A 13,646-nucleotide genomic window follows, 5' to 3' on the forward strand; every position below is an offset into this window, starting at 1 on the left:
TGGGAGTGACCAGGTTGGATAGGATCAGGAATGAGTACATTAGAGGGACAACTCATATTAGAGGCTTTGGAGAGAAAGTCAGAGAGGCCAGACTGAGATGGTTTGGACATGTCCAGAGGAGAGAGAGTGACTATATTGGGAGAATGATGCTGAGCCTTCATCTGCCAGGCAGGACACCAAGAGGAAGACCGAAGAGGAGGTTTATGGATGTGGGCAAAGAGGACATGAATGTAGCTGGTGTGAGAGAAGAGGATGCACAAAACCGGGATAGATGGAGGACATTGATTCGCTGTGGCGACCCCTGAAGGGAAAAGCCGAAAGGAAAAGAAGAAGATTGTGGTAAACATATATGAGAATTTGAAATTTTGGTTTGGACTTTAGGAGACACCATGGAATTTCACAAGTTTGATTTGCTTTCGTGGGCTGAAGAAAATGATGTGGGGGGCCAGATTTGGCCCCAGTCTTGACTTTGACACCTGTGCTTTACAGCAAAGTTGTCAGTCATTTTTTGCCAAGGGCCACATTGCATTTTGCTTTCTGAGGCCGTTATGAATGTGGGGAAGTCATTAGAATGTTTGAACCCTTTCACATATTACATATAGAGCGCACAACAAATTAATGAATAATTAGTTTTCAAATTTGAAGTAAAAAATAATGACTGCAATTGTGATTGACATGGGACAATTTCAAATTTTGGTTTGGATTTTAGCAAGCATCATGGAATTTAACAAGTTTGATTTGCTCTGGCGGGCCGAAAAATTGGATGTGGTGGGCCAGATTTAGCCACCAGTCCTTGACTTTGACACCTGTGTCTGCAAAGATTAAATGAAGGTTTATTTTTAAGTTTTGTTTTTATGATGTTGCCACACATTCAAGGCGGTCAGAAAGTACATGTGTGACGTAATGGGATGTGACATCATGTAAAGGCAGGCAGGATATGATGTATCAGGAAGTCCAAGAAAAACAAAACGATGCAAAAAGATGTTTAAAGATGTTTGTATAGCGAATTACGCCAACAGAAACCGCTCTCCTCTTGATCGAAATCTCAGACTATCGATTCATGTCCCAAGGAGCCAACGACCCTTTCACTTCCTCTCGCAAGCTGGCCCGTCGTTATCCCTACAGTCCCGTAATGAATCTTCCACACGGGGGATGGGCGCAGAGCAATGCCGCTTGACATTTATGGTCTGCCAAATGTACAAGGAGGGAGGTCTCAGAGATCAGCATGGCTGATGCACTTTCTCTGTGTAATGAGGCCAATGCTACGAAGGAGAAATGCCGCGCCTGCTTTCAAGCCGGTTCTGTTTCCAAACTAAGCAGAGAAATTGAATATCAGCGTCTTTTCAATGCCGATGATAAATTATGATGAACTTTTGCCTTCCAAGCTCCTCCCGTCTCCTTTGAAATCCAATTCAGTCTCAGTTGAAATTGTTCTGTGGATGCACAGTTATGGTTATGTTGAAGCCTATTATTACAAATATTCGTTGTATAAAAGAAAACATCCGCAAACGTTTGTGGGGAGGTACAAATGTGTGTAGGGGCAAATAAATAAATAAATAACAGTGAAACAAAAATATAATACAACAATAAATTCCATTAAAATAAAATAAGAGTTAAAATAATAATAATAAAATAAAATAAAATATAATTAAATAAATTACAATGAAATGAAAATCATGTAATAAAATAATAGAAATAATGAAACAGAATGAAATCACTTGAAATTAAAAAATACAATCACAAATAAGAAAAGAAAAGAAAGAAAAGAAAGTAAATGTGGCATGGAAAATACATTGACTCTGAAAACAAGATGCTGAGCTAAGTGCGGTGTTGTGTCATTTTACCACAATACTTTCTATTTGGGTGGTGGGAGGGAGTGCTCAATTGCCATCGTGTGAATCCTGCCATGCATATGGAAGTCACCTTTGTCTCAGCTATCCGCTCGAGTGACCCCGGCATCCTGCCAGGACTTGGCGCCGGTGGATTCCATTGCGGTCATCAGAGGGCCGCTCATTAATCTCACCAGCGCTCCGTCCCACTTCTCGCCATAATCTCTTCTCCCTCTTAATTTCCGTTATCGGTCACGGAGACTCTCTTTTTGTTTATGTTTGGAAGGCTTACAGCGGCCCGTTTGCCGGAGGCTGCGGGCAGATTAGAGAATGGTCGGCAGCAGCTTTACCTCCGTCGCTCACAGAGTCAAGTCAGAGGTGCTCTATCATTCCAGGTGTAGGTTTTGTCCGCCCCGAAACTGCTGATTAATTTGAAAGGGATAAGTCGTACCGCCTGTATGGACAAGAGGAAGCTAATGCTTTTAAGTGCGAGATTACACCATATTTAATAATGATGCTTCTTATGGCCGCTGGCAGCGCAAACTCATTTGTCATGCAGGCTCCCCGATTGTTTGTTCAGTCCGCGCGCCGCCTAATCTTTTCCTCGTGCGAAACAGTCAAACGTCATACGGCAATATCTCTTTCTTTCATCATCACTCCAGATGCTTTCAAAGCATTACGGGCTGTCAGGAGAATGTCCCAAAGAAACCAATGATGTCCTATTAAAGTTCCGCGGCTCAAAGTGTAACATCAATGAATAAGCGAAAGCTGGAGGAGGGAAAGCACATGATCCCGGACAGATAGTCCAATGGTGTTAGCGAGTTCATATTTTTAGAGCTGCTATCTAAATATCTCTCTTCTTTTTTTTTAAATCTCATTTCCTCAGATCTAGATAACTTCAAAACGCAAACGGTGAGAAGTGCAGTCAATGTCCGAGAAGGTCAAGGAGTGGTTCTCTTATGTGGCCCGCCAGCGCATTCTGGAGGTAATTTGAACCTTTTCAGATCACAAATCCACATATCTTCTTTTCTTCCTTTCGTGCGCGGTGATGTCTTGCAAATATTTATTTGCATGGGCTGAGTGACCCCGCCCTCCACCATTACACCCCACACCCACACATGCTCTCAAAAGTCATCCATCCATACTCACAAACTTACTGACAAAGCAATTCCAGAGCAGATTTTCTTGGCCTGGATTTGTCACACCATGCTCTTTGGCTGCTGCCAGTAGTTTCCTGAAATAAGCCAGCTAGGAGACTATACATAGAAAAAAAATGTTTCTCAAGATAAAAAAAAAACAAACAAAAACTACAGATATTTTTCAAAATGACATCCCAAATAAAGATGATGCTAGTTTTTCTTGCTCTCTCTCTCCCTCGCTCTCACTCTGTCTCTCTCCGTCTCTCTCTCTCGCTCTCTCCTGCTCTCACTCTCCCTGGGCATATGAGCGGCGGGATGAACAATGGTCGCCGCTGAAATTGTCTCTCTCATCATCCAGGGGCTTGCACATTGGAACACCAATTTCCCACACAAGAGAAGCGATTGTAGAACGGCACATTGTACAGCTGGTCTATGGGATAATGGGCCAAAGTCGACTGTGAAATACAGTTTGACAGCTTTCTTCTCTGACACAGGCTTATGCGCAGTTTGCCTGCTGTAACCAAAGTGCTATTCTACGTTCTCACATTTATAGAAATGACTGAAAGGAATGCTGTGGGAGCTTGCCGTTGCTTTCTTTTGTTGTCCGTGGCTTGCTGTTTTTCGTTTGTATTTTGTAAGAAGTGACTTGGTCATAAACTTCATTTGACACTTGCAAAGCTCGATGTGAACTCTGTCATTTCAAGTGCACTGGTGAATCACGAATGAAGTGGAGTAACGACAACTGGCCCAAATGGCCATGCGGCGATCACTTAAAGTAGCACAATGGAAGCAAGCAAATTTCCATCACAAATGAATCATCTGACACTCAATTTACAAAAGGTTTGCAACATGCAACAATAGCAGCAAACTGCTATCTTCTCATCTAACGATCTTCTCACATAACCAAGAATGCGCCTGACTACCAAATTGCGGCATACAGTATTTCATTTTTCCAGCTGTGGGACAAGTACATGCAAAGAGATGATTTATCACATCTGCTTATTGTCTGCTCGTTTAAATATTTTTTTTTTTTATTGCCACACTTCTGGAACGTAGATGTAAACCACAAAGTACATACCCGCCGTGGCATGAGCAAAATGAGACAAAACACAATGAGTAAAACAAATGTGCACAACATATTGCCATGTCAAATTAGAGAAGTCCGGTTTTCAAGGTGCACTGATGGAGCATCATTTCGTCGAACAAGAGGCCAACGGATGTGAAATTAACCTCAAGTATCAATGCGTTTAAATGTTATTACTTACGCACCTTTGATTGTGGACTTATAAGCATTTGAATTATTTTGTATTGCAGAGCTGATTTTTGCATGGATCTTCAATCAATATCCCCACTTTGTTCAACAAGACAGTCGTCGCTTCATCTCACAGGAGACTGGAAGTCTGTACATCGCCAAAGTAGAACCCTCGGATGTGGGCAACTACACTTGTGTGGTTAATAACACCATCACAGAGGAGAAGGTGTTCAGCTCCCCAACACCACTGGTCCTAAGAAGTGATGGTAAATATAATGAGTCTGTTTCAAGACTCATTAGTTCATCTGGTCTACTGATCATCAGTCAATGATAAACAAAGACCTATCTATCTATCTATCTATCTATCTATCTATCTATCTATCTATCTATCTATCTATCTATCTATCTATCTATCTATCTATCTGTCTATCTGTCTATCTATCTATCTATCTATCTATCTATCTATCTATCTATCTATCTATCTATCTATCTATCTATCTATCTATCTATCTATCTATCTATCATCCATCCATTTTGCTATTTATCTTTATTTTAGTTCACAAGCTAGCTACCCTTATAGCAAGTGATCTTGCTAGCAAGCTCACTCCATATACTCCGATCACAATTGTACTGGGTTGATATTTTCATGACAATAAATATTATAAGATTTATGTAAAACCGGGATTTCCTCCCCCTGTTATATAAACGAAGTTGTGGCACAGTGGTCAACTGTACCCCGGCTTCTGCAGAAAGATGGTTGGTAAAGGCTCCAGCACGCTTGCGACCCTTGTGAGGATAAAGCGGATTAGAAAACGAATGGATGGGTACATGGGTAAACAGACATAAATCATGTTTTCACAGCGTTTCACTCTTTACTAAGTAGGTAGTTTCTGAATTATTTCGTAAGTTGCCTTTTTCTTTACCAACCCTGCATTGGTCACTTCTACTATGCATGCTTGATCATATGATTTGCTGCCCCGCGGTATCACTGCTCTCTCTTTGATCCAGTGTGTATTAGATGGCTGCGCTTCATTACTGATGTCCAAATGTTCTCCCTTTTCTAGGGGTAATGGGAGAATATGAACCCAAAATAGAGGTTCATTTCCCTGACTCCATTCCAGCCGCAAAGGAATCACTTGTGAAACTAGAATGTTTTGCACTGGGAAAGTAAGTCAGCATCGTTGTGGCTCTCACATACTGTGAATTTATCAATGCATGGATGAACATGACTGGGGATGATTTAAGGTTGCCTAAGTGTCATGTTATTCAGCTTGATGTTTATCATTCCATTGTTCAAGTTCATTTTGGAGGTTTTGAAAGTTGCTATGATCTTGTACAAGTAAGCTTTACATTGGTTTGAGGAGAGATACTGTACAGCAAATTTAATGAGAGGAATGTTTTTCCTTTTCTGCAGTCCTGTGCCAGAAATCAGCTGGAGGAGAACAACTGGAGTCCCTTTCCCAAGTAAAGTAAAAATGAAAAACTCAAACGCTGTTCTTCAAATACCAAATTTCCAGCAGGAAGATTCAGGAACCTACGAGTGTATTGCAGAAAATCGACGGGGAAAAAATGCAGCACGGGGTCGTATCTCATTCCATGGTCAGTAAACACATCTTTCCTTCTACACTTAATTCGCCAAAAGATCATACTGCATGTTGCAGACTACTGCTGTTCTTGAGAAGGATGTGCAAAATCACCCGTGTTTTCTGATAAACATTTGAGAAGGTCCTTTAGGGACACTCATTCTCTTGATTTTTAGCCCATGTTATTAGTATATTGTTTGCTGGTCAGATAAATAACTCCATGTGTAGCACTTTGTATGCAGCAGCGTTTTTTTTCAAGTGCTTCAGAAATTGTTGAGTTTCTGTCAAACAAAGAGCCTCAAGGATCAGATCACTCCCATTGTTCATTTCAAACAGGCTCATCCGTGACGGTGAGTCACACAGTCAGTCGTTTGTGCTGAGGACAAATGTAAAGTGAGAGGAGCTTTTGAGCGTAACCTTAAGTCACACATTTTCAGTAAAATTGTTTTCCGTGTGTGTTTGTATATTAAATTGAAACAGCAATGGAAAGTGTTTACCACGGATGATTGGAAGCCCAATAAAAATCCACACTGTTGGGAAACAGTATGTTACATGTGTACCTTTTGGAGCTGTATTTTGCCTCAGCAATGTTCACCTTTGAATATTATTGGTGAATAAAATAAAAACGTAACCAGCAACTTTAAATTTAATGTACAGAATTTTCCGCTATTGACAAAACAGTAACAGTTTACAATGCTTTTTACAGCTTTTTTTTGTTTTTTGTTGTCTAATCCACTCACTGCCTTGATACTGTAAACATGTGTTTGAAAAGGTAATCCTCTCATTTATTTCAAGCTAAACCTCACTGGTTCCAGACAATGGCAAACACAGTTCTCTCCATCCACCAAAAGCTGTTCTGGGAGTGTAAGGCTAGCGGAAAGCCGAAACCATCATACAGCTGGCTGAAGAATGGCAAACACGTGATAACAGAGGTAATACAACTGGTCGGGATTCTAAAAATTTGGGGAATGATGCAGTTGATAAAGCAAAAAAAAAAAAGTTTTTATAACTGTAATTACATGGATCACACAGGATCTCACGTGACTTCAACTTTTTAGTTGAAATGCCTTGAGGACCGCAGCCAACCCCTCGCAGGAGAGCATTTTTTGTCCTTATGCCTTCCATAATGAACATATGTGGAATGCCACAGGGTTCCTTAGGCCTTTGCTTCTTCTTTCCCACGGACTCCCTCCCCTTATGGTGCACAAGTAATTGCTTTTGTGCCTTCGGACATGAAAGCCTGGCATTGCGACGGATATGCTGAACTCTTTGTTTTTCCTCCACAGGGCCGGATACAAATCGAAAACGGGGCGCTGTCCATACCTACTTTAAACTTGTCAGATTCCGGAATGTATCAGTGTGTAGCTGAAAACAAACATGGCGTTATTTATTCCTCTGCCCAGCTAATGGTGTTAGGTAAGCTCGGCTCCTTCCTCTCTTGCTTTTATGCTGCTTATCTGTCTGCGCGTTTGATCGTTGTCTCAGATAAAAACCCAGCAGGCAGCCCCGTATCTCTCCCCTGCAATTAGTTTGCAAACACCAATTTTATGGACACTGCCAGCTAAGCAGGAATCCATAAGATTGTCTCATATTTATCATATTGATTTGGAGACTACAAGAAACACATGCACGGCGATGATGTAATGATTTATTTACAAGCTTGGATGACTCTCATCGGACTGAGCATGATTTCTATTTCGTCTACCCAGAATACTTTCTTTTAATCTGTTGACTCAACACAAAGCCCACAATCAAGGCTCAGTGACCAATCATCCATTTTATTATTTTGATTTGTCTTTTGTTGATATCACACTCACTTTTCCTTTTTCTTCCCTCCCACACAGCATCACCTCCCAGTTTCTCTAAAAGTCCATTAAAGGCCCTGGTAAAAGCTCGCTTAGGGAGCGAAGTTCTCCTCGAATGCAAGCCACAAGCTTCGCCCCCAGCGATTAGCCTGTGGAAAAAGGACAACGAGATGCTGCAGAGAAATGAAAGGTAGACTGTGTCTCCTCTATGCATTTCATTCGCAATCATTTTGAGTAGACATGTTAGAATCATATGTATTGGGCGTTTGTGCTAATAAGGAAGAATAGAAAGTTAATGAGTACTGGGATAGGGAGATTGGCACATCACTCTGGGAAAAAATTGGTCATTGCTTACTTGATGACAGCCGTTTTGAAAAGTGCTCGGTGTGTATAATGAGGATGGCCAGTCAATCATATCGACTGAAATGGACAACAAGATAAGCTAATTGAATCTGTGCTAAAGATACATGGCATCCGCTTGCACATCAGCGTATTAAAAAAAGTGAGACTGAAGCTATGGCACCTGTAATTATACGCGTGGATATGTTCTGCTTTATCTTTAAAACAAATAGAGTTTGAGGTAAATCATCTCAGGGCTTGTAGATGATAATAGCAGCACCTCGATTGACTCTCAATTCCATGCAGAAACGCAACACGATTAAAATACGGCCCGATTTGTTTTGTTGTTTGTCTGTCTGAGTCTTGATCGAAAACAGAGTGAGGGTATATTGATCAAATCAAAGGCATTTACACGGCCGTGAGGACTCACTCCGAGCAGACAAACACAAGTACGCTGGGACACGACAGACAGAATATGCTCATTTGTGTTTTAACTAGAAGGGAAACACTTGCAGACAAAAAGTTCAAACACCTAGAAGGGCAAGGACTGAAATACTCAAATATAGTATCCTACTAACTTGGTGCATTTTGAATTGCTCCCATGTGTCCGACTGGCACGTGAGACTTGAAACACCGAGAACAAAAATAATTTGTAATACAGCACCAATGCTCTTTTGTAGGCTGCGTTGGTTTCCAGTGTTGAAAATCGGTACAATCCCAAAGATGACTGACATTTAGCACACTATATGAAGTCTTTCAAGTGGCACGTGCAGGCACAGGATTGGAAATACTTTCCAAAAGGAAAGATCCTTGCACTGCATGGGGAAAAACAGCACTTGGACCACAAGCAGCGCGTCTGGATGAGATAAACAACAATGTTGACTCGCTAGATGCTGCAGTAGTGCTTTTTAAGACATTTGTCTGAAATAACCAAACACAAAATCAGTGTTTTATAGAATGACACAAAATAATCCAACACGCGTTCATTGAAAGGTAAATTGGAATACAGTCATCAACATGGAGAGAAATAATAGCCTAACAAAGTTGTGTATGACACTGTATGGCAAAATGAAGCTTCAAATTTGCTTCATGAACCAGTTGTTTTTTTAACTCCTTTTCTCAACCCCTTATTTTCAACCAACATCGCAATCTAGAGGAATAAAAAAATCCATGAACTGGTTCGTGGAACAAATTTGAAGCTTCATTTACCCATCAGTACTGGATGGAGCTTTGAGTGTCTCATATAAAAAGAGCTGCATCAGCTGACAATTTACTCAGTGTTCTTTGCTTTGTAGAATGACAATCTTTTCCAGCGGAACATTAAAGATTACCAATGTAAGCAGAAGCGATGCAGCCAGCTATACATGCATTGCTAAAAACCAGTTTGGGTCAGCAAGCACGACTGGAAGGCTACTTGTTACAGGTGAGTCTTGTTCAAAGAATGCAATGTCAGGTTCCTATTGAAAGTCGTCACGGTAATTTTACGGGGTACCCATGGCACATTTAACACATTTTTACCGTCATCTGTTTCCCTCCGTTCAGAGCCAACCAAAATCACAATGAGGCCCACGAACCTTGAGATTATTGTTGGCGAGAGCATCGTGCTGCCGTGCCAGATCGCTAACGATCCAGCTCTGGATGTTTCTTTCTCATGGGCGTTTAATGGCCAGCTCATCGACTTCCAGCAAGACAGCGATCATTTTGAGAGAGTGGGCGGGGTGAGTCAGGCCCAAGCATTAAAGTCAAATACTGTCAGGCGACAACGGGGTTAATTGGGACATAGAGCGGCGTGTGCTCAAGGGGTATGCTCAGCGGCACAGTAGAGCCCGACTAAGATGTGAATCATACCCAAGCTCCAACACTCAAAATAAGATTCAGTGTGCAGTTTACATCTTCTGTAAAAGCCTCCATAAATAGAAAAAGGACAATAAGGTGTCTAACCTAGACTGGCTGTTGCAGTTTCCTTCCCTTCTATCGATCAGTGTATTTTCCGTTCTTAAATGCACGATATTTCTTTAACTCCTGAAAAAAAGATCTTCCATTCTTCTTTTACAATCACTGCATTCCTATTTATAGAACTTGATCTTTTATAGAACTTGAGCTTCAAAAGGGTTTCAGTAATGAGACTGCTGGCATTTTCTTGCCTGGCATGTTTAAAAAAACTCATTTGACTGACATGGAAATAATAATGAAAATATATAACATTTATTGTTACGTGTTTGTTCCATTTTAGGCAGGGAATAGCCAAAATACTTGTTATAGTTTCAGTGTTAGTACTTACGTATACTGCTCTTGCACGCACACGTACAATGTGTCAGGTTAACATTCAATCTTCATTCCAATGCTACGCAACACAATTTTTTCGAAATTTCAACATTATGTCCTTGTGAATTTCAATCAAAGTTATTGACATGGAATTTGGCATGGCACTATAATTAGCTATGTGTAATATTTTCCCATTGCTCCCGTCCCGTGCAATTGCTAGGCAGTTGCTCAACAGCTTCTGGTGAATTCATTTACATCATTAAAACAATTCTGCCTCAATTGCTTCCTGCCAAAGCCAAGATGCCTTGCTTGCATCCACAAGCTTCCAGGTGGGCCAGGTGGCTACTGACATCTGAGATGAGATCAACTTAAAAAGATGAGATGAAAAAGAATGCTCCAAATAGACAAGCAGATTCAGTCCGCCACTGTTCACACTGAAACGAGGTGGCGATCAATAGCTTATTTTGCCAGTTCTTCAAGATTGAATGCATCTCAGATGGATCCCCATTTAGGGTGATGACAGCTGACACGTTCCCATACCGGATTCATTCCTGGGTGACTCCTTTTCAAAGTCACAACTCTGTTTTATTATTTATTTTAATGCTTCAGAAATATGTTGCATTAAAATAAGGAGGGAATATGTATAAATACTCTAAAAGAAATCCAATAAAGTCATCAAGCTCATCGCTTCCAGCATTGGTGTCAAACTCAGCTTCTGGAAGACCGCCGTCCTGCATGTTTTCCAAGTGTCCCTATTACAACATTGAAATGGACTGATATTGAATTTGCTAATTGGAATCAGGTGTGTTGTAACTGGGAGACTTGAAAAACATGCAAGACGGCAGCCCTGCAGAACAGAAGTTTGCACATAGTCACCATAACACACATTTTGGGACCTATTGTCAAAATCATGGCCATCAGATACTTTATGGACAGTATGATTTTGAATCCCATGGTGGGATGGATGGATGGATGGATGGATGGATGGATGGATGGATGGATGGATGGATGGATGGATGGATGGAACCCATTTCAAATGTGATTGTGGTATTGTATATTGTAGTTAGCTTGCGAGCAAGATCGCTAGCTATAAGGCTAACTATCTTGCAAGCTAAACAGATAGAAAGCTTGATAGATAGCTCGGTAGCAAGCTAGATGGATGAATGGATTAATGGATGGATGAATGGATGGATGTACTCCGGATGTGCTCACTCTATATATTTCCATTGATTAAATAAACACATTCGCTTGTGTATTTACGGAATCAAGGTTTCAGACTGTTCGTTTGTTGGTAGCCATAAATAGCATGCGGCTTGTGTGGGGTTATGCTTGCATCTTGCACTGTGTTCTTATCTTACTTCGGCTCTGGCAATTACAAGCTAATTAGGGCTAGTTTAGCAATTAACTAGACTGTTTGTTTTGTGCTTCCTGTGCTGAGCATGTCGCCGTTTGTGGAGATGAGAAGCCGCGTGGTGGGATAAAGCCTGAAGGCCAGCCAATAGCTTTATGTGAGCTGGCTACATCTGCCGTTTCTGCTGTTGTTCGAAAAGATGAAAACATCGGTGGTCTCCGGAGATTCCGACTGTGCAAAGTGTCATAAATGTTGAAGCATTCCCTCTCCCCAAACCGAATGATGAAATAAACCCTAATCTCTTTCTTGACACTTGTACCTCCTTTTCTAGAGCGTGTCGGGGGATCTGATGATTCGAAACATTCAACTGAGCCACGGTGGGAAGTACGTCTGCGTTATTGACACAGAGGTTGAGAATTTGTCCACTTCTGCCATTCTGGTCGTGAAAGGTAGTCCCCAGTGACTGTGTTTTTTTCTTTGTTTGATTTTACTGGATATCAGAATGTTTAATGGGACAATGTATGTCAAGGGTGTCAAAGTAATTTATTGCAGCCGGCCACATTGTAGTTACGGCTTCCTCTCAGAGGCCGTTAAGAATTTGGGGAAGCCATTAGAATGTTTCATCTCCTCCAGATATTACACAACAAATTAAAGAATAACTAGTTTTCATTCATTTAAAACAGATTATTTTCTTACAGACAGTGTATATTAGGTGTTCAAATACATGATATTAAGACTACTTGGACAAGTCATATGTTATGACTGATTATTACTGAATTAGATATCAAGCAGACAGGATGAACTTAATACAACTACTAACAACTAGTTTTCATATTTTAAGTAAAAAACGATGACTGTTCTTGTGGTTTACATGGGACAATTTGACTTTAGCAAGCATCATGACACTAGACATGCTTGATTTGGTTTCATGGGCCAAATACAATTATGTGGCCAACCAGATTTGGCCCCCGAGCCTTGACTTTAACACCTGTGATGTATGCTGTGAAATCTGAAGAATGCACACTTCCTAATTCAGAAGGTGTGCTAGTTTATTTTTATGTCATGTATGTGCTGCTGAAATAGAAAAACAAAAGCCCACATGCACGCCAGCACGTGTGACTGGGGGCCCAGCTAAGATTGCCTCATTGGTATGTGCTCTGTGTTTATCTCTCGTGATTTACGTGGTATTCATGCCCCTAACAAACGTTAATAGCTGTCCCAGGTGCTTTCAGGAGGTAATGTTTATCATAGAAAAAAATGAGCCTAATTGGTTCATTTACACATCCGTACGGCATGATGGAAAACATTTGAATAATGGAGCGGCACATCAAACAAGAGCTCTGTGACTCCACAAAATGTGAATGAACACTCTCTCACTCTGCTCCATATTTTAGTCTTCGCCATTTTCCACTTTTTCACACTCATCCGTTTTCGAAGAAATGATCGCAAATCAATCTCTCTTTTGGTTCCCGGTGACTCCATTTAGTGGCCGCATATCATACATAACAAGTCCCTTCGTGCGCACATCAAGCACAGAGCTCTTAATTAAACATAGCACGGCGGCCTTGATGAGTTTTGATGGCAGGGCTGAGAGGGGAACTCACCCTGCTCCTTGTCTGGTTGATTTAGGTCCACCGGACCCTCCAGACAAAGTGATGGTGGAGGAAATCACAGACAGCACGGCGCAGCTTACCTGGACTCCTGGAAGAGACAATGGAAGCCCCATCACCGGTTACATCATCCAGGGTCGCACGCCTTTCACTGTGGGCTGGCAGGCGGTCGAGACAGGTGTCATCAAACATCATCTCGTCATATGTTGTGTTGATGAAATGTCTGACTCATTGGGACCCTTTTTCCAACCGTCAAAACTCGGTGCTCTATCTGTGTGATGGGAATAGTCCATACCCGGCCGTGTCAATTGAACCTAAATGTCTTCTGTCTAATCACATCCATTCAAAATTTGAAAGGTTTAAAAAAAATCACCAAGTAAATACGTATGTATAGTCTTGAATAATTCTCTTTGTTCTCAAAGAAATTCTGATGGAAGGGCGATTCATATCGTGGCCCACTTTGTGGGAAAAAA

General features: G+C 41.2%; 1 protein-coding gene across 5 annotated transcripts in view; it reads left to right on the forward strand.

Annotated features, from left to right (window-relative positions):
• The window catches only part of cntn3b (contactin 3b), a 37,481-nt gene that overhangs the window by 17,642 nt on the left and 6,193 nt on the right, over positions 1 to 13,646 (forward strand). For all 5 annotated transcript variants that reach the window (XR_016116634.1, XR_016116635.1, XM_089010271.1 and 2 more), the window contains exons 5-15: positions 2,716 to 2,814; positions 4,283 to 4,486; positions 5,285 to 5,387; positions 5,635 to 5,819; positions 6,599 to 6,735; positions 7,090 to 7,219; positions 7,648 to 7,798; positions 9,243 to 9,370; positions 9,490 to 9,665; positions 11,895 to 12,012; positions 13,193 to 13,351. Coding sequence is in view for 3 of the 5 variants with exons in the window: in XM_089010271.1 (XP_088866397.1) it covers positions 2,716 to 2,814; positions 4,283 to 4,486; positions 5,285 to 5,387; positions 5,635 to 5,819; positions 6,599 to 6,735; positions 7,090 to 7,219; positions 7,648 to 7,798; positions 9,243 to 9,370; positions 9,490 to 9,665; positions 11,895 to 12,012; positions 13,193 to 13,351 (1,590 nt within the window). In the remaining 2 variants the exon portion in view is untranslated. The remainder of the gene's footprint in view (positions 1 to 2,715; positions 2,815 to 4,282; positions 4,487 to 5,284; positions 5,388 to 5,634; positions 5,820 to 6,598; positions 6,736 to 7,089; positions 7,220 to 7,647; positions 7,799 to 9,242; positions 9,371 to 9,489; positions 9,666 to 11,894; positions 12,013 to 13,192; positions 13,352 to 13,646) is intronic.

This window comes from Hippocampus bargibanti, linkage group LG12 (genome assembly GCF_051943395.1).
Source record: "Hippocampus bargibanti isolate YZ-2025 linkage group LG12, ASM5194339v1, whole genome shotgun sequence".
Classification (NCBI taxonomy): Eukaryota; Metazoa; Chordata; class Actinopteri; order Syngnathiformes; family Syngnathidae; genus Hippocampus; species Hippocampus bargibanti.